This window comes from Vanacampus margaritifer, chromosome 7 (assembly GCF_051991255.1).
Source record: "Vanacampus margaritifer isolate UIUO_Vmar chromosome 7, RoL_Vmar_1.0, whole genome shotgun sequence".
Classification (NCBI taxonomy): domain Eukaryota; kingdom Metazoa; phylum Chordata; class Actinopteri; order Syngnathiformes; family Syngnathidae; genus Vanacampus; species Vanacampus margaritifer.
This window is the reverse complement of record NC_135438.1, coordinates 7329637-7353989: the sequence shown is the minus strand read 5'-3', so window position 1 is coordinate 7353989 and position 24353 is coordinate 7329637. Positions and strand designations below refer to the sequence as shown.

Here is a 24353-nt window from a genome sequence, read left to right as displayed (position 1 = left end):
TTTTTTATTGTACATTTATTACAGATATCAAATTTATGATTAATCGTGAGCTAACTATTGAAATCATGCGATTAATTATAATTAAAGATTAGGAGAGTCTGCCAATTACAATCATAAGTGCATGACTTTATTAGTTAACTCACAATTAATCACAAATTTTATATCTGTTCTAAATGTACAATAAAAAAAGATTCTAGGTTTTCATACTCTTAACAAAAGTGGAAAAAAATGTTAAAACTAATAGAAATAGTACAAATGAATATTTGACGTCTATAACTGTCAATGGCAGTGAATGAGTTGATGGTAAAAAAAAAAATGAAGGGAACTGCACACTAGATGTTTAAATATTTGTTATATGAAAAACAGCTCTAGGCAATGAATATAAAACAAATGAAAAATTGTAAGTATGGTGATAAGTTGAGCGTGCCTTCTCGTGCTGCACACACTAGTCGTAAGCTCCTTTTAGTCCCTTCGTATAGTGCAAAGGCGAAACTGTACACTGCAATTTTAATCACATCCACCAATTGTCTTGTCACATTTCCACTCATCACACTCTTTACCGAATACACTAATGACATACAACTGTATATACAAACTGGCACCTCAAATTACAAACACAGTCGTTTACTGTTACACATCTTTGTTACTTCAATCAGCAGTTTATTCTTCTTGTGTCGTGATAAACGTCAGTCAAAAGCTCTGACAGGAGGAAAGTCTCATCTTGGAGAAGATGGACCTCGTGGCTGTTCTGGTGCTGGCTAGCTCGTTTCATCAAGCAGAAGGAGTTTCTGCAATCGATGGGCGGTCTCGGCGGGCCCCAAAGCCACCATCATTTCCGCGATGCTTGGTCCTTGCTGTAAGGCCAGGACAACACAAAGGATAAATGAAACCAAACACAAGCAATTCAAAATCCACTTCCCTTTTTTTTTTTTTTTTGCCACTCTGGCAGCTGAGTCAGTGTAGGAATTCTATTATTGTCATCATAAATGCGCTATTTAAAGGGGACCTATTATGGGAACTGGACTTTTAAGTGCTAGTGGTAAAATAAACAAAATACTGTTAGGTTTATTGAACATTCTAAGGTATGAATCTGAATGTAAATGGACTGGAGACTAATCCAGGGTGTACCCCACCTATTGCTTATTGCTTAGACACACAATGAGGATAAGCAGTATAGAAAATTGATGGAAGGATGTCAAAAAACAAATAGCACAAAAAAATTCACTCAAACTATATTTTGTTCAAATGTGTCAACTTACCTGCAGTCCACTGAGAGTCAACCTTAAAAGCTTCATCACGTCTCTGTATTTGGTGCTTTTGGTTTGCTTGGTCAGCGTCTTTAAATCTTCACTGATTTGATCCATGGTTGCCGCCTTTCCTCGTTCTTCTGCTAACCTGCAAAGCAAAGATATTCACATCACATTGCTAGGGGCTGTCTTGCTCTTTACAGGGATGTGATTTGACCAAAGTGAAATTATCTGAAAATTTAGCCGGGGGTCTGGGGGCCGCTGGCACCCAGCTAGGTCCAGCGAAGCCCCCCGGAGCTCATGGGTTTTCTGTGTTTTTAAGTACTTTCAATGCACTCACATGACAAAGAAATAGACAAAACAACAGCATAAATTTTCAATGTATATTGAACTATCCCATATAAAATGGCAGTTTTAGTCAACTCAAAATCAGTCACATTCAAAAACATTGGACTGCCTTTGCTTTTAAAAACTATCACTGAGAATATCATCATATCTAACTAATGTGATTACTAAGTTAACACATAAATAATGTTGAGGGGTTCAAATTTCATGAACAAATAATTGTATCATGACCAAATGAAAAGTAACTCATATTAGAGCATACCACAAATGTCTTTGTTATAGCAGAAGATGTTATCTGTCGGAGTCATGTGCATACAGAGTGAACTACTAAAAAAAAAAAAAAATTAAAAAAATTAAATAAAATAAAATAAAAATAAAAAATCGAAATTTTTTTTTTGGGGGGGGGGGGATAAAAAAAGCGGAATTCCGCGAATTAGCGGAAAAATCACATCCCTGTCTTTAGGTGAAGCTTGCTTACTTGAGCGCCAGCGTGGCGACGTGCCGGGCCTCCGTGGTGAGTGCTGCCACCTGTTGACTGGAGAAGGAAGGACGCACCCACAGGTATGAGTAAGTGGGACTCGCGAGTTCCCGCAGATAGGATATGTGACCCTGCAGAGAAGAAGAGAATACTTTTGATATGACCGGCACAGCAACTCTTGCCGTTTTATATTTGCAGTCAATAGTGGCGGGAGCAACTTCCTGTCCAGCAAGACTGCGTGCGAAGAACAAACAGTTTACCTTCCGTAAGTGTAGAGCCCGCCTGATGATATCCTCATGCAGGACATCTTCATCCTGAATCTCGCCCGTGTAGGCCTGTCGGATTTGTCCCTGCAGGTCTTTTATCAGAAAATTGCACTGCCGCTCATCTTCAATGTGATGCTGCAGGTGGATTCTGTGGGGAGAAATAAAACGAGTGTGCCTGTTTTCACATCTCTTATTTGCTGCATGTGTGGAAAATGGACCTCTCTCAATGTTAATACGTAATTAAAATTCTACTCAATTTGTGTAGAACTTAAAAAAATATATATATATGTATATATATATAAAAATACTAGGGGTGGGAATCTTTTAATGTCTCAGGATTCAATTACGATTTTTGGGCCTGCGGTTCGATTCAGAATCGATTTTCGATTAAGAACGATTTTTGATTCAAAATGATTTGATTGACAATGAAGTGCAAGGAATTGTAATGATCTACTCCAGTCTGACTCGCTAATGCTAATTAGCGCGCTACTCGCGGCACTTTTATCACTCAAAACAACGGCTTCACGCTGAAAGAAACCTTTTTATTAGAATAACTTGACCGTGACTTTCCTTCTACTCTCTAATGTGGCTACAACTTAACAGTGTATTCGACCGCGTGGAACCACACTGCCCCTCAGTGGCCAAACCGGGTACAACATGAACAGCGCTCCAAATAAAAGGCACACACAGACAAAGGCAAGACAGTATAAAATAATTTAAATAAAATCGATTTTGGGACATTTAAAATCGATTCAGAATCGTACTAAATGAGAATCGCGATTCTTATGAGAATTGATTTTTTGGCACACCCCTAAAAAATACAATTAAAAAGAAAACAATACCTGTAGTCAAAAACAATAATACACACACACACATTAAAATATTGTCAATATCATCATCATTACCTTATCTGTGTAAATGAGAGTACTTTTATACATTTCAAATAATTTCAAGGGGACATTTCAGGGATTTTTTAAAAGTTATCAGCATTACTTTTTGCTACTTTTGCCGGTATTTGTGATGGGTCCTATATGTGCTAACGCACATATCCACGCACACTAAATAACATGGAATTTGTGGCTTGGTAATGAAGTGCTGCATCCAAGAGTGAAAATGTCAGGCTTTCTCTGCTCTCCGTCTCCTCTTGATTGCCTTTCTTTTCTTCACTCATGGCTGTTTGAGAGTAAAAAGCTGCTCACCTATTCGATACGTTGTGCATCATCTTAAAGCGACAGCCACAGTTGACAAAGACATGACTTCAAATAGGGTAAGAAAAACTATGCCCCTCCCCTCCCCAAAGAAACTGTGGAGTGTGCAGGTCCGCACACTCTACTATAAAGGGAAGATAAAAGCTGATCGATGCCGTCATAGTAAAACAGTCAGGGCTCTTCGTACTCATCTGGGAATTGGTGGAGCATGCATGATGTAGAAGAAGCTTTAATGTTACCTTTTTAAACTGCACAATGCACCTTTAAAGTAAAACAATAAATACAGTAAAAATAAACAAACAAATAAATAAATTTAAAAAAAATAATAATTACAAGACTCCATTAAGAGCAAAGGAGGAATATAGGAAAGTTTTGCTGTTGTTTAAGAAAACGTCTTGTAAATAATGAAAAACAGTAGTAACTCACCTGTTGAACTCTGGAAGTTTTTTAAGGTCGAGCAAAGCAGAGTGCGTCGTGATCTTCGTGGGGTTAAACTCGGAGATCAGCTCATCCAGCGTTCGGCCCGCTCGATTGGCTGCCGGGCACAATTCAAATTTGTTGCCACCAGATGATACCGCAAACGTGACTTGCAATTGTTGCAACGGACAATTTACCACTCACTGCTGAATCCCGAGCCGCAGTTTGTGGTGATGTCCAGCAGAGCCTCTGGCAGGACGCCGTCTCTCTGGAATTTTTGGATGAATATGTCGCCCTGCCTCTTGGATAGTTTGCTACCGTCCTTATTGGTCAGCAGCGGCAGGTGTCCGAAGGCGGGCGGCTGCCATCCAAGGGCGCGGTACATGAGGAGGTGCTTGGAGGTTGAGGTCAACCACTCGGAGCCCCGAAGTACATGGCTGATCCTCATGTAGTGGTCGTCCACTATGTTAGCGAGATGGTAGGTGGGGAAACCGTCTGCTTTTAGAACCACGGGGTCGCCTTCCACCTGGCGGGAAGGACGAAAGAACGGAATCAAACCTGAACGGGACTCTTCAGTGGCCGCCAAGGCTTAAACACGTTTCAACCATGAAATCCATTATTGAGCGGAACCTCATCCACAACACTGATGGAGCCTAAAACCCCTTTTCACACTGCACTTGCTCAGAGTAAAAGGTTGCACCAGTGCGCTACCTGCGCCACCTCGTGACGATTCCACCCAAAGATAAGATCCTGAAAGGGCTCCACTCCCTCGTCGAGATGGAACCTGATCACATGGGGCGCTCCCTGGGCTAGTTTCTCCTGGACCTGCTCGGATTGAAGGTGTCGACACCGGTTGTCATACCTGAGGATGGAGGAAGACAAATGCCTGAATGCCAGAGAAACATTCGTCTTGTCTAAGTGAGTTGGAATGATATGATGGAACTATAACCTGGGAATCTGTCCTCTCCTCAGGGCTTCTTTTTTGAGCAGCTCCAGCCTCTGGGGGGTGCAGAAACAGTGGTAGGCGTGGCCGCTTTCCACTAGCTGCGACGCTGTCTGTCTGTAAAGGTCCAGTCGTTCTGACTGCCGGTACGGACCCAGTGGCCCCCCTCGGACTGGACTTTCATCTGGAGGTATACCTAGAAGACAAAAATCAGACTTGAAAGATCGATTATGTCTGGATTACATCAGTTTTGCCCTACCTGCCCAATCGAGCATATCTTCTATGGCCTCAGCAGCCCCTGGTACCAGCCTGCTTTGATCCGTGTCCTCCAGGCGCAGGACAAACGAGCCTCCGTACTTCTTGGCGAAGATGTAATTGTAAAGAGCTGTGCGGAGGCCTCCGAGGTGCAAGAAACCTGCGAATAATAAGACATCAGTGCACAGTAATTATCTCAGAGTGTTACTGGCCAGGATGGGAAAAAAATGGGTAGATTGCGTCAGGAAGGGCATTTTGAGAATTGTTTTAACCTTAACAAATACGCCACATATATATATATATATATATAAAAAGTAAAACGATGCATTAAAAAAAAAACTACCTGTATTTCTACTACTACTACTACTATTACTATTACTGACCTCGGAGCAGCTCACTAGTTTTTAGCACTTATAAGAGACTTTACCTGTCGGGCTTGGGGCGAACCTGACCCGAACCTCGCCTCCAGACGTGGTGGCGCATTGTCTGCTGAAGGTGGAGTCGAGCTGGCGTTTAGTCCATACTTTTGTGGTGGCAGCAGGGCTAAGAAAGCCCCCGAAAGCGATCTTCCGTTCCAGGTAACAGCGGCAAGTTCTGAGCCACGACCATGACATGTTGCTTTTAGTACGTTCTGTGGGTCACAACGGTGACAATAGCGTCAACTGGGAAAACTCTATTCGGCCATTGAATGCGACGTTTTCTTAAAATGCATTAAATAAAACGTTCTAGCCATTTAAAAACATGATTATTTTCAACTCTCTTCGCAGACTGCGGAAACGTGCGTGAAACGTCGAAATGTGATTGGCTGATTTTCTTCTTCGGCAATCCTGGTTTGATGGTTTTTGTTTCGCTACTGCCATTTAGCGGTAAAGTGAATCACTTCACCCTAAGCCGACCCTCTTCTTCGTGTTGTTTAACGCAGTGTTTTTCAACCACTGTGCCGCGGCACACTAGTGTTCCGTGAGATATAGTCAGGTGTGCCATGGGAAATTATCCAATTTCACTTAATTGGTCTAAAAACATTTTTTAGAAACAAATTAATTATTATCTGCCAATAACGTGTTGTTGTCGGCTGTGAGAGCAGTGTGGCGGAAGAGTGGCAGTAATCATAAATCTTCGCCTGTAGGTGGCAGCACGTCGCTAGTTGTTGATTGCCCTCTACTTTGAAACAAGGATTAGTGATGCATGGATGGCGGCAGGTGCCTAGCAAAACAAAACGGTGATCTGAACACACGAATGCAAGGTCGAAATGAAAACTTCCTTACAAGTAAAGATAAAATAAATGGATTTCGTTCAAAGTTGCACCTCTGGCAACAATATGTGGAACGTGGCAACCTCGACATGTTCCCACTTACCAAGAAACTGCAAGATTTTAACACTGCTGCATCGTGTGAGATAATAGTTAAACATTTGAAAATGCTTGAGGAAAAGATGTCATTTTATTTCTCTTCAACCTCAACTGAAAGCCTTGACTGGGTCAGGGACCCATACAGTTCAGTATCAGTTGGAAAGGACATGACTTTACAGGAGCATGAGCAACTAACTGAACTGAGACAAAATCGTGGTTTAAAGCTAAGCTTTATCTGCCTTTGGACAGTTTTTGGTTGGCTACTGCCAAGGAATACCCCATTCTGGCAAACAAAGCTATTTTGACATTGCTCCCATTTTCCACGACATATCTGTGCGAGGTGAGCTTTTCAAGTCTGACTGCCATAAAAACAAAAAACAGAGAGAGACTGAGAGCTGTTGAGGAAGAGCTTCGTGTGTGCCTCTCGTCGATTCCTGCCAGAATATCTTCTCTGTGTTCATCCAAACAGGCCCAGGTTTCACACTGAGTGAGTAAACATAAAAAAGATGACAAAACACTTTTTTCTTTTTGTTTATTTGATTCATATTGAGGTAACTTTGACAAGAATGGCTTTATATTGTTAATATAGGCAACAGAGTTTTAATTTTTAACATTGTCAGCTGGTGGTGTGCCTTGAGATTTTTTCGAAGAAAATAGTGTTCCTTGGCCCAAAAAAGGTTGAAAAACACTGATATAGGCAACAGAGTTTTAATTTTTAACATTGTCAGCTGGTGGTGTGCCTTGAGATTTTTTCGAAGAAAATAGTGTTCCTTGGCCCAAAAAAGGTTGAAAAACACTGGTTTAACGGCGGTCGCTAGCTCAAATAGTGCATTACCGCTACCAAATGATTTGAATAATACTGCTTTGATTAAATCAACAACAACAAAAAAGCATTTTCACATTCTTTTATCCAGAAGGAAAAAAAACAAAGAAACATTATTTTAACCAGTGCTTTTGTCCTCATATACAGCACTGACTGTTTTGTTCTGTTTCTTACACATTTCTCACTGACCATATAACATGTCAGCAGTTGTGTATAAATGGAAAATAGTGGCAACCTAATTTGTAACTATTGTCAAATATAGATTAAGTAGGAATTCTGTGATGCTTCTAAAACTGGTTAATGTGATTTTTTTCCAGTTACAGTTAAAAGAACAAATCAATCTTGCAAACAAAAAAGTGGGAAGTACAATAGACATGTTTTTTTTTGTTGTTTTTTTATAGTCAAATTGAATTCATGTGGCAGGCCAGTTCTGGTCTGTAGGATCCCTCATGCCCCTCAATTAAACAAAACTTTATGGGTACTCCTAAATGCCATAGGAATTAAAACCTCACCTCACAGTCATATTTTTCCAATAAAAGAAGTTGTACTCCTTATAAGATGCATTTTGATTTAAATATGTTCTTTTTATGGAGCAACAAGAATAAAAATCAGCAATTGCAATAATTTAGATATTAAACACACTCAATTGTAGCATGAATTATCCTATTGTTTTCATTTAGTTTACTTAACTCACCTTCACCTTTGAATCTCCTCTGCTGTCTTTGTTTGAAGCCTCATGCAAACCAGTTTGACCAGATTTGTTGGCACACTGCTGGCATGTGTGCGTGCACGTTAATGGAAAGGCTTAGTCACTTAGTTAGTTTAGCCCCCTTCCTTCATGCCTGTTATTAATGATTTACAATACATTATTATTTTCCATCAACGTTAATTACAGTCTTTTTGAATATGATACCAAAAGCTCGGTACATCTGTCTTTGGGCAGTTTCACCCATTCCTTGTTTCGCAGCCCCTCTCAAGCTACATCAGGTTGGATGGGGAGTGTCAGCGCACAGCCATTTTCAGATCTCTCCAGAGAAGAGAGTTCAATCTTTGTCTCATCAGACCGGAGAAAATTTCCTAGATTGAGAGTCCGTCAGGTGCCTTTGGGCAAACACCAGGTGCCTTTTCCAAAAGAGTGGTTTCTGTCCGGCCACTCCAGCATACAGGCTGCAGATTGAGATGGTTTTCCTTCAGGAAGCATCTCCTCCTCAATTACAGAGTACCACTGGAGCGCTGACAGAGTGCCCACCAGGTTCTTAGTCACCTCCCTGGTTAAGTTCCTTCTGCCTAGTACTCTAGGAAGAGTACTGCCTGGTTCGGAACTGCTTCCATTTACGAATGATGAAGGGCATTGTGCTCATTGGAACCTTCAAAGCAACAGAATTTCATGCTCGGTTGATTCATGAGCTCCATTTTAAGCCTTTTATTTTTGATGAATTTGCACCCAAAAAAAAAACATGTTTTCTTTATGGGGTGTGTAGAATAGAGTATTAGTAGAGGAAAAAAATGAATTAAAATGAATTAATTTAATTAACTCATTCACTGCCATTGACGGCTATAGACTTTAAAAACCATTCATTTTAACTATTTCTATTAGTTTAACATTTTTTCCCCATTTTTGTTAACAATAGTATGAAAACCTAGAATTTTTTTTTGTACATTTAGAACAGATATAAAATTTGTGATTAATCGTGAGTTAACTAGTGAAGTCATGCTATTAATAACAATTACAAATTTTAGTCGCCTTATGCCCCTAATTTTTACTAATCTTTTCTTTTAAACAAAAAAAAACATTTTAAAATCTTTTTTTAATTTTTTTTTATGAAATTTTGACCTCCATAGCTGTCAATGGCAGTGAATGAGTTAATGAATACATTCCATTTTGGAATTAGGCTGTAACATAACAATGTGTAAAAAAGTGAAGCGGATGCACTAATATATATTATTTTATGATATTTTATTTTATTATAATTGTTACCGGTCTTATATTCTTTCACACCTTCCATGCATGCCTTTAATCATCTGGAAATACAATACAATTTCAACCCACCCCAAATCTTGGCCACTCCCACTGTCGACACCTTTCATGTGATTATCCTTGAAGCTCACTGACACACCTGCTTTTTTCTGTGTAAACTTACTGAAGGAACAACAGGATTTGGTAGGACATGCATTCTCCTTTTCTTTAACATTGTTTATTGTATCTCCAAGACAGTCACTCTTATTTTGAATAATATTAGCAACATAGCTTAGCTTCTTACATTCAGAACTTAGTTCTGAGTGATTGTTAGTACCTGGCTCAATTATTTTCTTTTCATGTTTTTTTTTTAATAAATTTTTTTAATTAATTACCCAATGTTTACTCATTTAAATATGTTACATTTGTTATGTGCTGTCTAATGTACATGCATGTATAAATTAAATAGACAGATTTGCGTTTAAAGTCAAGTATCTTTTTTTTTTTTTAGGATAAGTTTCCCTAAAATTGCAATTTAATGTTCATTTTGTGAAATGGGCCTTCACAAAACTTAAGAGTGTGTCTGCAGCACAATTATTGCTTTATTTTGGCTTGTAGGTTATTTTTGCTCATAGGTAATGAATGATGGTATAATAAATTAGCTAAGGGTGTTATTATTAGGGGTGAGATCACAAGTCACAATTTTGAAATCGTATTGCCTGCAATTTTGAAAGGGAAAATGCTTCATTTAGGTCACTGTAGGCTTTATTTATATACAGTATACCCGGTATATATATTTACATTGATTTATTTTTATATAGTGCCTAGATAAGTTCAGTGTTGAGGAAGTGCACTCCACTTGTTCACATATCATTATTTGATGAAACATGAAAAGTGATAGTCGCAAATTTGTCTGCATAATTGCTGTCATCTGACTTATGATTTCCTGATTTGTGTTAATGCCAGACTTGTTCGGTAGAATTTTGTGAAGTAGTTCGAGTGAACGAGTAAAAGTCCATGTTTAGTAAGTTAATAACTAACAGCAGTAGATAAAAAAAAAAGTGTCTTTTATAATTAATTCATAGTCCAGCTGCCATTATTTTAGCCTAACCTTTAATACTATGCTAATGCTATTGGGTTATTTTTAAAAATCATTTGACCCTAGTTTTGTGGTAATAAACTAATGAATGTTGTCACATATTTTATCTTTAGATATAAATATCAGTGTTAACCCAATTTAAAACAAAAGCGCGTAAAAAAAAATATGTGAAAGGTGGAAATCAACATGTTTATCCTTCTAATGATTTTAAAGAATTTAAGACTTTATAGATAGCATATTTACCCCCCGTCAATGTTTATCTAATCCTGCTGGAATAAACTTGAATAAACACAAGGAACACTCGGCACTATTGACTCTTGCACAAAAAAAAAATGTGTGTTGCAATAGTGGAATGAGTAATTAGGGTTAGAGAGTGATAATATGGTTCGTCGCGTGAGGTCATTGCTAGTTAGCTATGTTACGATCATAAAAGATGACAACTAACAGGAATTCCTGACAAGATGGAAAAACAAAGAATTGCAGTGACTGGTGGAAAAATGCTAGAAAATTAAATAAAGTGGAAGCTCTTTGTGAACTTATGCATTCTAGCAAGCTATATGTAACGGCAGCAATATTTAAAGCTGATAAACAAAAATGTGTTTTCTACATACAATGGGTTAAATGGGGAATAAAAAAAAACAATAGAAAATGTATAAATATTTTTAAATATTGAATAATAATAATAAAAAAATGCTAATGCACAAGTGCCAAACCACAAGTATACGGGGGTCCACTATGTTTTTTTCTGTAACCCGTAAATTGCATTGTAAGAAATAAAATGGAAAAACTACTGGGAGTAAATTTCCACATCAGCATAATGTGTCGCCTTCGAAAGGGGAACTAAACCCAAGATATCAAAACTTTTTTAAAAAAAAATTTATGTGCATATTATCTTCTTATGTCACTCCCATGACATCACAGTGGTCGCCCCCCCCCCCCCCCTACGATTGTATTGTTGTCTTAAAAACGGATTATCAGAGCTCTTTGTGTTTCTTGTTTAGATGTTGGATGGTGTTGAATTTCAGCATTCTTCTCGCTAATGCAGACAATGTGTTAGACAATTTGCGCGACAATGACGTAGGTCAAGAGTGATTCTGAAATGTATCTGATGGCCACTCCCTGATTTCTATCTGGTGCTCACATGAACCTCATAACACGTCTCACCAGTTTCTTTTACGAAGAATTTAAAAGTGCTGTTATGATCGTATAATTCCAAAATGGCTACGTCGACCCTGTTGTCAATCAATCTTGCATTTTGCTGCCGTAGTGTCGAGTGTTTCACACGATGTCTCTGCTTCCCTCCCTAGCGACTGCAGCCACATAACCGCACTCATCCTCAAGAGAGCTGCGGCATCATGACATCGGGCTACATTTTCTTGTTGCTTTACCTCCTGTGGGGGAGCGTTGGTAAGAGAGGATAAACGCCAATATGATTGTTTTTGTTTTTTTTAAACAACAACTTCTGCTTCATTTTAGTCAATCGAGCGTGCTTTATTTATCACATATACGGTGTATGTATATTTATCGAGATATGTTCAGCCAAAGTTGTTCAGTCACTATTGAGAAGGGGAAAAAAATGGGAGAAAAAAAAATTCAAGTTCAGCCCATGCAGGATCCTGGTCAATCTTCTTTAAATCTTACATTTCAATAGTGGTGAGCAATCAGGGTCAGCAAGGTCTTTTCTTCCGTCCTAAAACACAGCACTGACCTACATTCACAACTTAAATTTTAATATTGTTACATTTATTTAATATTTTTTTGGTAGCTTTCATTTTTGCTACACTGCTTCTAATACAGTGGTGCCTTGAGATACAAGTTGAATTTGCTTCTTGACCATGCTTGCATCTCAAAATATTCGTATCTGAAATCGTCATTCCCCATTGAAATGAATGGAAATGCCATTAATCCGTTCCAGCACCCCCACCAACAATTCATTTTTTTTAAACATGTTTTTCACTAACGAACAAATACTCTCAACCGTATTTTACTGTATACAAACCAACAATCATTATTTGCTCTCCACATATTCTGCAAACAGAAAATGCTAGCAACATACTGTATGTGTTGTTATTTGTATTGTCTTTCCCCGTTCGTCCAGCTTAATGGCACATTGCTGACATCAACTGATATTATCCTTCCACTGCTAAGGAAGCCAATGTGAATTGATGGGCGCTGCATGTTGTGAAGTGTGCTGCCGCCATCTATAGCAATGAGGTCTAAAATGCACTTGTATCTCAAATTTTGCTCATATCTGAAGACACAAAAAAAAAGGATGATGATTGAACATGTTAGTAAAGCCAGTCGTATCTCAAGGCACCACTTTGTATGTATGCTAAAATTAGATTTATTTATTTATTTTAAATCCAATTGGTCAAACCGTCAAAATGTAACATCCCCATACATTTTCTTACCCTTTATTACTCTCTGTATATTCATATGTTGTTATTTCATTTATGTTGTATCCTGAACTTATAAGTCTGTAAATAATGCTGATTGATAAGCACAATAGTCAATTTATGTGGAAGTACAAATATTCAGACTTCAATGTTGTTGTTACTATCAATCAACCATTCATGTCTCTGTTTTCACCCCCAACAGGGCCATCTAGTCAACAAGGGTAAGACACCTAAGTGTTTTTTTTCTGATTCTTTCTAACCCCACTAATATTATTTTTGAATGTCCGTTGTTTCACATGGCCGACGCAGAGAGGCCACCTGCAACTCGCCTGGCCAGGTGAGTGGATAAAAAGTCTTAGCACATGACACATGAATCATCAAAAGGAAAGTTTTCTTGTTTTTTTCCTTTCACTCAAGTCATGATTAGGAATAGGATCAAAATGGCTTCCCCTAAAACTACAAATTTAAACCTGATCGATTGGACATAAAATAAGCATTTGCTTGTTGATCCTTTTTCTATTTTTGCTAAGGAACTAGACGCGGCGTCATGCTTCCTCCAGTGTGTGGGCTCGCCTGCATCAAACACCGGAAAGGATCACATGCGGAATTTGAAAGCAATTCTGGAAGCGGCAATGGATCTTTATACCTTCATGGTAGGCTTGGCCAGAGATTACATCGGCGACAGAATCCCTTACATGTAGCTTGAGGAATGTTGGCACACAAATTCCCACCTGGCAAGTTAGTATTTCTGTTTTCAAAAATGCATCCATGGACCCCAGGAAAGCAAGGGACGATTGCTTTGAGAAAGAAAACAAGAAAAAGGTGACGTTGCTTAAAGTTAGGCACAGCGATGAGCACTGGGGCAGCAGCTAGCAAAAACTGAAAACGACCAAAACAAAACAAGCCATTTTTCAGACTTCACATGCAAATTGATCTCCAGCACTTCTAACACGCTCCACATTTTTATCATAGCTGACGTGAAAAAAATCTAAATGTTATCTAAATACACAAAGACATATCTGTTCAACATATCTCTCAAGACATCCATTACGAATGCTTGAAATACCGCAGGTGCGTTTGTCAAACAAAACCAAAAGGCTCGATGAGTGACTCAAAGTGTTCAGTGTCTTTTAATGCCGTTTTCCGTTTGTCTCCCTCATATATTCCGACCAGATGGTTGGTTTTTCTTAAATCCATTTTTGAGAAAATAACTTCATCATTGGGTTCAAAAGCGGGAGTGGATATCCGTTTTTAATTGTCATTTAATTTGGTGTAATCTAGATCTACAAAAAAATAACCACCAGTTCATACAAGAGTAGTGGAGTGGTGAATAAGATCGGCTCATCATGAATATATTTCCTCCATCGCTTACTTCTCTGGTTTGGAGATTTTTGAGTCTTTTAGTGGGCAGCAGTGAAATTGGAAACAGAACTACTTTAAAGTGGTAAATTTGCGAGAAAAAAACCCTCACAAATTAATGAGAATTTTTTTTTGAATATTTGCGACATTACAAAGGGGCAAATTTGAGAGAGAAAAAATTCACAAATTTTCGAGAAAAAAAACTCAAATATTTGCAACATTATAAAGTGGTAAATTTGCAAGAAAAAAACCCTCACAAATTAATTATAATTTGTTTTGAATATTTGCGACATTATAAAGGGGCAAATTTGAGAGAAAAAAAATTCACAAATTTTCGAGAAAAAAACTCAAATATTTGCAACAACATAAAGTGGTAAATTTGCAAGAAAAAAAGCCTCACAAATTAATGACAATTTTTTTTTGAATATTTGCGACATTACAAAGGGGCAAATTTGAGAGAGAAAAAATTCACAAATTTTCGAGAAAAAAAACTCAAATATTTGCAACATTATAAAGTGGTAAATTTGCAAGAAAAAAACCCTCACAAATTAATTATAATTTGTTTTGAATATTTGCGACATTATAAAGGGGCAAATTTGAGAGAAAAAAAATTCACAAATTTTCGAGAAAAAAACTCAAATATTTGCAACAACATAAAGTGGTAAATTTGCAAGAAAAAAAGCCTCACAAATTAATGACAATTTTTTTTTGAATATTTGCGACATTACAAAGGGGCAAATTTGAGAGAGAAAAAATTCACAAATTTTCGAGAAAAAAAACTCAAATATTTGCAACATTATAAAGTGGTAAATTTGCAAGAAAAAAACCCTCACAAATTAATTATAATTTGTTTTGAATATTTGCGACATTATAAAGGGGCAAATTTGAGAGAAAAAAAATTCACAAATTTTCGAGAAAAAAACTCAAATATTTGCAACAACATAAAGTGGTAAATTTGCAAGAAAAAAAGCCTCACAAATTAATGACAATTTTTTTTTGAATATTTGCGACATTACAAAGGGGCAAATTTGAGAGAGAAAAAATTCACAAATTTTCGAGAAAAAAAACTCAAATATTTGCAACATTATAAAGTGGTAAATTTGCGGGAAAAAAACCCTCACAAATTAATGAGATTTTTTTTTGAATATTTGCGACATTATAAAGGGGCGAATTTGAGAAAAAAATTCACAAAATTTCGAGAAAAAAACTCAAATATTTGCAACATTATAAAGTGGTAAATTTGTGAGAAAAATTTCTCACAAATTGATGAGAATTTTTTGGGAATATTTGCGACATTACAAAGGGGCAAATTTGAGAAAGAAAAAATTCTCAAATTTTTGAGAAAAAAAACTCAAATATTTGCAACATTATAAAGTGGTAAATTTGCGGGAAAAAAACCCTCACAAATTAATGAGATTTTTTTTTGAATATTTGCGACATTATAAAGGAGCGAATTTGAGAGAAAAAAATTCACAAATTTTCGAGAAAAAAACTCAAATATTTGCAACATTATAAAGTGGTAAATTTGCGAGAAAAAAACCCTCACAAATTAATGAGAGTTTGTTTTGATTATTTGCGACATTATAAAGGGGCAAATTTGAGAGAAAAAAAAAATCACAAATTTGAGAGAAAAAAACTCAAATATTTGCAACATTATAAAGTGGTAAATTTGCGAGAAAAAAACCCTCACAAATTAATGAGAATTTTTTTTGAATATTTGCGACATTACAAAGGGGCAAATTTGAGAGAGAAAAAATTCACAAATTTTCGAGAAAAAAACTCAAATATTTACAACATTATAAAGTGGTAAATTTGCAAGAAAAAAACCCTCACAAATTAATAGGAATTTGTTTTGAATATTTGCGACATTATAAAGGGGCAAATTTGAGAGAAAAAAATTCACAAATTTTCGAGAAAAAAACTCAAATATTTGCAACATTATAAAGTGGTAAATTTGCGAGAAAAAAACCCTCACAAATTTATGAGATTTTATTTTAATATTTGCGACATTAGAAAAGGGGCACTTTTGCGAGAATTTATGATTACAAACTTAAATATTTGCAACATTATAAAGTGGCAAATTTGTGAGAAAAAAAACCTCATAATTTGCTGAGAGACAATTGTAATATTTGCATTATAAAGGGGCAAATTTGCGAGAAAAAAAAACCCTTTAATTTAGGAGAAAAAAACCTTGAATATTTGTGATAAGTGTTCATGGCAATAGTTGTGCAGCTGCGGACAGTTACTATACTCTTTTAACCATGGTAACCCAATAACAATGACTAATCGGGACAAAAAAAAAACTATGTATTTGTGGTGGTTACCTGAGTTCAGTCTTTTATGTTAATCTTTCAAGCAACTCGCCATTTATAGCCAGAAAATGAAAATGACCAACTACGGTTCTTTGGTAATGATGTGTTTTCATTATTTTCTACCAATCTCCTTTTCAGAGGTCCAGTGCGAGAGGAGCGTACATCAGCATGGAGGCAGCCATGTTTTTGGACCCCAACGCGGAGCCTCTCCACAATGAAGCCCTGGTAGAGATGTGGATGGAGGTCAAAGTGACGCCGCTGTTGAAGTCAATCAACAGACACGTCCTGGCCTGCCTCAGCGCCAAGAACTTCAGCTGCTCCACCTACCAAACAATGTACAGTCGTCGTCCATCACGTGACCGAGCTCAACGGCCGCACTTTTTGAATGCTCTGCTCTCTTTCCGCAGAGTGAAGGAACTCAGTCAACATTTCTCTGAGATGATTCCTGCCAGACAAAAATGGATCTATTCATTCTTCATGTTTCCCTTCCTGTCAAGGAATGGAGTCGCTGGTAATGCTTAACCAACCACCACAATGGATTTGTGATTATGTGTAGATTTAGGAATTGCACCCATTATAAAATGTTAAAGGAATACAATGTCAAGTGAATCTCAGAGAAATATATAGAAAGTACTGTCTCGGTTTGTTGTTGCCTCTGTGCAGGTTGCGTGAATCCAAATGAAAGCAGTGAAGACTGGCTGATGAGGAATTTCGGTGCCTTCAGCGTCCACGCTAGAATCTACGACTTGCCAGCACTCAACATGATTTTCAGCGGCGTGAGTCCCACTCTCCCTTTTTTAAATTTTTTTTAATAAACTTTCTGATGGTCACACTGTTTCTCTTCTAAGGGTGGGAACATGTTGGGCTTTATAATTTATTTTCGTCTCTTCTCAACACAGCTGGAAGTTCTTCACCTGTTGTCTCCGGCGCAAAAGGCCGAGCTGCTTTTAAGACCCGAGGTGGCGGATTTGACCAACGACTCCCTTTCGCTCATTTTCCACAGTTTGATGGCAGATGGCCCGCCAGCCCACACCGATTATGGAGGGAACCACAACTGGACTGGGCCCGGTTACCCCGAACTGGCATACAGCCCGTATTTACCTCCATCCCCTCAAACAAATCTCAAAGAGGTATATTAACTGCTCCATAGAATCGAGTAATCCCACTTAATGCAATTAATCCCTGCCCCACTTCCAGGTGATCCAAGGCATCACAATGGCTATCAAACCCATCACAAGCTTTGTTCATAACTTTGTCGCCTTCACTAAAGAGGTACATTTATCATTCAGGCACATACTGACTTTATACCGTACAAGTGCATCAATAAATATTTCACATTTCATTTCCCAGAGAGACGCGTCACAAATAAAAAGCAACACGCTGATGCAGTTTCTGCTCAACTGGACTCTGGCGGAGGTGGCAAGTCACTACAGGCCCAATCCGCCACCCGCTGCCCTGGAGGCGCCAGAATTGGACGAAATGGAGGAGTGGTACCGACAGGTCGTTCTGCCCGTACTGCGGAGGTTCACCAACGATGAACAATACCTCATGAGTGACCAACTCATGCTCGCCTTTTACCATGTGTTGTACGTCCCACTTAAGTAAAAATACTAGTTCCATCTATCTATCTATCTATCTATCTATCTATCTATCTATCTATCTATCTATCTATCTATCTATCTATCTATCTATCTATCTATCTATCTATCTATCTATCTATCTATCTATCTATCTATCTATCTATCTAGTAAGCTAGCTAGCAAGCTAGCGATCCATCTATCTTGCTAAGCTAGTTAGCAAGCTAGTTTTCATTTTAGCTAGCGATCCATCTATCTTGCTAAACTAGTTAGCAAGCTAGTTTTCATTTTATGATGTGACGGTGCAATATGCCCTCCAGTGACTTAGATCACAATGTGGACAATGGACCGGACGATGTCCAGGATGTTTGCAGCGTCACTCTTGATGGCAATCCCTGTGGGGTAATAAATAAATGAATAAATAAAAAATAAATAAATAATAATAATAATGATATACATACATATCATTTCTGTTTGTCAAAATTTGTCCTGGTCGTCGCCCCACCAGTTGACTGATGCGGTGGGAAACGTGGCACACATCATGCACTGTGCAGCTCGAACCAACCTGACCATGTCTGAGGGGAACGTCATGAGACTGATTTTGGAGCTGACGGAGCGTCTCAACTTACTGATACAGGAGTTTGCCACATCTGTGAGTGCAGATAAACCCTTCCACTCTACTCAAAATTTACATACTTTTTTTTTTTTTTTAATCTAAATGTAGCATCTTCTGGATATGATATTGCTTTATATATACAATGGACCCCGCTGATCCCATATTATAGTTTTGTTTTTGTTTTGCATTTTTTTCCGGAGATCTCACATTTTTACAGAAACAGCAGAAGCAGAAAGGTGTGATTGTTACTAACAATATAACTCCTTTTTTTTGTTTTTTTTTTGTTTTTTACAAAGTAGGAGGAATATAAATGCACGTCAGATGGAGCAGCACAATGAATTGGATTGCAGCATTAAATCGTGATTCACATACTGTTTAATTCTCCCCACCTGTTTTCCTCGTGGTTGCATGTTATTTTTTAACTCCTTCTTTTGTTTTTGTAGAACTTCACAGAGGTGGCATCCGAATTCCATGAGATCTTTAGCGAAGTGGACTCTTCCACGCTTACTGAGGAAAACCTCCAAGATCCAGAATTCATCACCATGTGGTTCCATATCAAGCTGTCGCCTCTCCTCCCCTACATACCCATCGACTTGCTCTCCTGCCTGAGCGCCAACAACTTCTCCTGCCCTGCCTATCAAACCCTGTGAGTTTGCCGTTCATTTCCTCTCACTCTGACATGTGGCGGTGTTTTTATATTCTAGGAGGAATCTCTGTTAAATGTTTCTAGTAATAATATTGATCATTTTTCACTGTGTAGTGTTGCTCTCCTAAGCAAACACTTTGACTACTACTACAACTACTACTACTACGACGACATGGATGCCCATTCAGTGCACCACCAAAACATTTATACGCACTTCATCTACGTCTTCATGAGGCTTCACAACATGTCCGGTGAGTGAAAAGGAACATTTTGTGCGGATCTGGATTAAATTTCAACCACAGGAATTCTTTGAACTTCCGTTTAAAAATTATATATTTTTTAATATAATTTTCAAAAAGTGAAATCTCCAACATGGAAATATCACATAAAAATACAGTACTCTTTAAACACTTTAAAATACTACAAACACATTTAAAAACATTTAATTGAAATTGAAATGGATATGAGAAATACATTATACAAATAGTGTAACTGTGTACCATCCCTCGAACCGTTTACACTAAACAAGTCCCATTTTTCCCCAAGCTAACAACAAACTTAACTTATGATCTCATAATATACATCAGTAATCATGTACATCATAAAATGAACCTACATCCGTTGCATTCTTAATGGAGACATTCAATATAATCAAATAATCAGCAAAAAAAAAAAAAAAGAGCCTGAGCTTATAATTTTGAACTTCCTGTTCTTTTATTTAAACTTTACCACATTAAACAATAGTGTGCCGCCCCCCATTGGCCGAAAGCACAATTACACCCCAAAACAATAACAATATTGAGTAATTACTAGACAAAAAAAGAAGAAGAAAGAAAATATCATGAACCCACAAGAACAATATTGAGTTATTACCGGATAATTTTTTTTTATAAAAATCACAAAATAGCTTGAACCCACAAAGGAAGTTTTTTTTTTACTACCTTTTTAGTTTTGAGAACTAAAAGTAAACAGCTGAGATAATGTGGTTGCACAAGTGTGCACACCCTCTTATAACTGGGGTAGTGACTGCATTCAGAATTGAGCAATTACATTCAAACTCATGGACGGCGTTCACGTTTTATCAAAATTTAACATTGCAGCAAAACTCGTTCACGTTTGTTCAGTGTCATGTGGGCACGTCGCTTGGTGATTGGCAGACAGTGAATACAATAACGCATGATCTGCTGTTGACCACAGCTCACACTCACACGACGATTTGCTGCAGGCCGCGCCTTTCAAAGGCACATATCTAACATAGAATGCAATGTATTTTAATTTAAAAAAAAGCGTGTTTTGTTAGGTCTAAATGGATGGGAGGGGTAAAACTATTACAAAAAAAAAACTGGAATGAATGATGAAATCTTGTGTGTATGTTTTAGATGTGTGTTTCTCAGCCAACAACAGCAAAGAATGGCTGTGGAAGAATTTCGGTTCCTTCTCGGAAGTCGCTAACATCACAGACTTCTACGACCTCAACCCATACTTCTCAGGCGTGAGTCAGGCACATCAGAGATCAGTCATGCGAAGACTTGACCGCATGCTGATGACCTTTTTCTCTCCGTCGCCCCCCCAGCTGGATGCTCTGGACCAGCTGACTCCAAGACAGACGGCGCAGATGATGCTGCTGCCTCTCCCAACTCCTCCTGAGAAGGATGTCGTCATCCGCGAGGTGTTTGATTACCTATTGGAGTCCCCCAGAGAGAGGAGACTTCAAGAGGTCTTGAATGAACTGATCCTGCTGGCTGCTGAGGTGACTGTGCTGATGGCTTCAGCAGTATTTCACAATCAGGAAAGTAAAGCTTAAATTGTTGATTTTGCAGGTCCAGCCTCCCTGCGAAGTCTCCAAAACTATGTGAGTGTTTTTCTAAATGATTGAGGAATATCTGTGTTTTTTTTCTATTTAAATAACTTTTAATTAATTGTAGTTGATTTTTTTAAAACTATATACAAGTATGGTAAGTATTAGGGGTGTGCCAAAAAATCGATTCTCATAAGAATCACGATTCTCATTTAGTACGATTCAGAATCGATTTTAAATGTCCCAAAAATTGATTTTATTTAAATTATTTTATACTGTCTTCCCTTTGTCTGTGTGTGCCTTTATTTGGAACGCTGTTCATGTTGTACCCAATTTGGCCACTTTGGGGCAGTGTGGTTCCACGCGGTCTGATACACTGTTAAGTTGTAGCTACATTAGAGAGTGGAAAGAAAAAGTCACGATCAAATTATTCCAATAAAAGTTTTTTGCAGTGTGGAGCCGTTCTTTTGAGTGATAAAAAGTGCCGCGAGTAGCGCGCTAATTAGCATTAGCGAGTCAGACTGGAGTAGATCATTACAATTCCTTGTCTATAGATTGAAGCAAAAATCATTGTCAATCAAATCATTTCGAATCAAAAATAGTTCTCAATCGAAAATCGATTCTGAATCGAATCGCAGACCCCAAAAATCGTAATCGAATCGTGAGACATTCAAAGATTCCCACCCTTAATAAATATCGCAATCACGTTTTAAACATATATTACTAATTATGTTTGAAGAAATATTTTCGATACAAAGGATTTAATAAAATTATGGAGCACCTATCAAATCATCAATTCTATTTTTTTTTTTAAATCTAATGTTTTTTTAGCACATCACTGAGTTTTCTATTAAATGAATTTTTTATTATTTGTGTGATACTTTTTCAGTTTTGAGCAGCTGCAAATAGTCATCGTGTCCGTGCCTCCTGACATGGAGTTTCTCATTCGGGAGAAAGTGGACCAACTCATCCAATCCACACCAGAAGGTAGAGAAAACTTCCTCTCGGGCACATATACTGTATTACATTCACTGCATGAGAAAATCTCATTAATAATATTGTTGTTTTCAGTAATAAATAGTGCAGCAGCAAACTTGAAAGTTTGATTATTATTTTTTGTTTCTCTCCTAGAATGTGTGCCTGACAACGTCAATGTGAGGTTTCCGCTAACCACAATTACAATGACTCTATTGTATTTCTGAAACTTTAACCTGCTTTGTTCTTTCACAGTGCTTAAATATCCAGATCAATGGTAAGATGTCTTTTAAAAATGTTAGTGGGACGTACAACGCATGGTAAAAAAAAAAAACCAGAGGCTCACGGCCCAGTATCTGTCCCCGGGCCTTTTGGTACTGCCGCACAGATTTGTTTTTGACATCCACAGTTAATAATTCAGCTTCTTTGCAACTTTACAGCAACTAAAGTCTGTGAGGAAACCAACAGGTATGTTGTAAAATAAATACCTTAACCTTCGTCTTGTGTTAGGGTCGGCAGCGACCCGTTTTTAGGTTTAACATGCATAAAATAACCATATAAATTAGTTTATTTCATCAAGGCTTTTTGACTTTGTCAGGAACCCCTATTTCAACAAAATAAAACAAAAAAAAAGTTTTTTACTATATTCTAAAATGCTCTGGTTGAAATTGTTCCATTTGTGTTGTTAGGGTCGGTTTCGACCCAGTTATAAAAATAAGATTATAAAGCAATAATTAGAGCCAAAACTGGATTCATAATTGCACTGCCAGCCAACACACTGACAGCCAGCTCCTCTCCCAATCCTGTGAGCTGTAGGGGATTCTCATTTTGCCGTGTTTTCCAGTACACCTGCACAAAAACAAAACTAACAGAGATGGGCATGTCCTGACATGTAAGGTCAATTCATTCATTTGAAAGGTCATTTGACTTGCAGAGCCTTGCAATTGACTGGCAACCAGTTCAGGGTGTACCCTGCCTACTGCCCGAAGCCAGCTGGGATAGGCTCCAGCAACCCCGCGACCCTTGTGAGGACAAGCGGTATCTCCAATTTGCAGCATACAAACATGAGAAGAAGATTTTCAGCGACCCAAGTTCTGGATAATCTTTTTGATGAAAATGAGGAAGAGGACACAGTTTCTGAGGAGGAAGACAATGTGGAGTATCAACCAGAAGACACAGACATATCTGATGAGTCTGATGAGGAGGTCACTGGTGGTGAAGCTCCTCCCACTGAAAGATTCAAATCCAAAAATGATAAGATCTTTTGGAGCTCAGTACCTCATGATTTACATGGCAGGGCAGCTGCTGCAAATGTCATAAAAATGACCCCTGGGATCACAATTTGCTGTGACAAGAGTCAGTGACATCAAGACATGTTTCGAGCTACTCATGCTATTGTCACTAAAAAGAGTCATCATGGCTATGACAAACGTTGAAGGAAAAAAAGTCCATGACGACATGTGGAAAGACATTGATGAGGAATATCTGGATGCTTACATTGGTGTTCTTCTTCTTGCTGGAGTGTACAGATCCTGCAATGAGGCCACTGAGTCTCTGGGACGCATCGACAGGCAGAAATATTTTCCGGGCAACAATGTCACTTCAGACCTTTCGAATGATATCAAGAGTCCTCAGATTTGACAACCGAAATAGCAGAGCAATTTCTGACAAGCTTGCCCCCATCAGGGATGTCTGGGAGAGATGGACGCAACTCCTTCCACTGATGTTCAACCCAGGGCCAGAGGTGACAGTCGATGAACGTCTTGTCCCTTACCGAGGAAAACGCCCCTTCCGGCAATACATACCCAGTAAGCCAGGGAAGTACGGCATAAAAATCTGGGCAGCCTGCGATGCAAAAACCAGCTATGCATGGAAGCTACAGATTTACACAGGCAAAGCTGCGAGTGGCATTCCTGAGAAAAAAACAAGGAAAACGTGTGGTCCTCGATATGACTACTGGACTGCAGGGTCACAATATCACTTGCTTTTCATTTTGTGTTTATATTAAAGTTCTACTGCTGAAAAAATACTTTTTTGCATTTTTCTTGAAGTAAATATACATGGGTCGAAATCGACCCGTAACACCATAGATGTTACTATAGTCAATAATATTTAAATTAATAAATAAATAAAACAAATTAATTTAAGAGATGTGTTCTAATAGCCCCCAGTAATAGTTAGGTAACACAACAACCTTGTATTTATTTATATGATTCTCTTGGTGTTTATTTTATCAATTTTTTTTAAATTGAAATCGAGGGGTATACTGACAAAAAAGGCCCAGAAGC

The 24353-nt window shown here is 37.9% G+C and overlaps 2 protein-coding genes across 2 annotated transcripts in view; one reads left to right on the top strand and one right to left on the bottom strand.

Annotated features, from left to right (window-relative positions):
* Positions 1–493: 493 nt before the first annotated feature.
* ears2 (glutamyl-tRNA synthetase 2, mitochondrial) lies at positions 494–5968 on the bottom strand. Its single transcript, XM_077570554.1, has 10 exons — positions 5587–5968; positions 5164–5319; positions 4911–5100; positions 4673–4823; positions 4166–4487; positions 3971–4079; positions 2331–2484; positions 2071–2201; positions 1260–1395; positions 494–854 (listed from the first exon to the last, which is right to left on the bottom strand). The coding sequence occupies exons 1-10, from the start codon at positions 5771–5773 to the stop codon at positions 759–761; spliced, it is 1632 nt and encodes a 543-aa protein (XP_077426680.1). The 5' UTR covers positions 5774–5968; the 3' UTR covers positions 494–758.
* A 3489-nt stretch (positions 5969–9457) lies between these two features.
* The window catches only part of LOC144055006 (uncharacterized), a 38243-nt gene continuing 23347 nt past the window's right edge, over positions 9458–24353 (top strand). Inside the window, exons 1-22 of the mRNA XM_077570550.1 lie at positions 9458–9491; positions 11694–11793; positions 12985–13003; positions 13092–13119; positions 13313–13435; positions 16592–16788; positions 16861–16964; positions 17117–17229; positions 17353–17583; positions 17651–17725; positions 17804–18039; positions 18351–18432; positions 18539–18682; positions 19090–19292; positions 19407–19543; positions 20672–20784; positions 20866–21042; positions 21113–21144; positions 21980–22077; positions 22222–22244; positions 22321–22342; positions 22506–22533. Coding sequence (XP_077426676.1) covers positions 11742–11793; positions 12985–13003; positions 13092–13119; positions 13313–13435; positions 16592–16788; positions 16861–16964; positions 17117–17229; positions 17353–17583; positions 17651–17725; positions 17804–18039; positions 18351–18432; positions 18539–18682; positions 19090–19292; positions 19407–19543; positions 20672–20784; positions 20866–21042; positions 21113–21144; positions 21980–22077; positions 22222–22244; positions 22321–22342; positions 22506–22533 — 2237 coding nt within the window. The 5' untranslated portion in view covers positions 9458–9491; positions 11694–11741. The remainder of the gene's footprint in view (positions 9492–11693; positions 11794–12984; positions 13004–13091; positions 13120–13312; positions 13436–16591; positions 16789–16860; positions 16965–17116; positions 17230–17352; positions 17584–17650; positions 17726–17803; positions 18040–18350; positions 18433–18538; positions 18683–19089; positions 19293–19406; positions 19544–20671; positions 20785–20865; positions 21043–21112; positions 21145–21979; positions 22078–22221; positions 22245–22320; positions 22343–22505; positions 22534–24353) is intronic.

Bases quoted from the DNA above. Each gene is read 5' to 3' on its own strand.
- ears2 (XM_077570554.1), bottom strand. From the start codon at position 5,773: ATGTCATGGTCGTGGCTCAGAACTTGCCGCTGTTACCTGGAACGGAAG. The intron at 5,320-5,586 runs GTAAAGTCTCTT...TATTATTCGCAG, and splicing joins GTTCGCCCCAAGCCCGACAG to GTTTCTTGCACCTCGGAGGC. The intron at 5,101-5,163 runs GTAGGGCAAAAC...TTTGTCTTCTAG, and splicing joins AGATATGCTCGATTGGGCAG to GTATACCTCCAGATGAAAGT.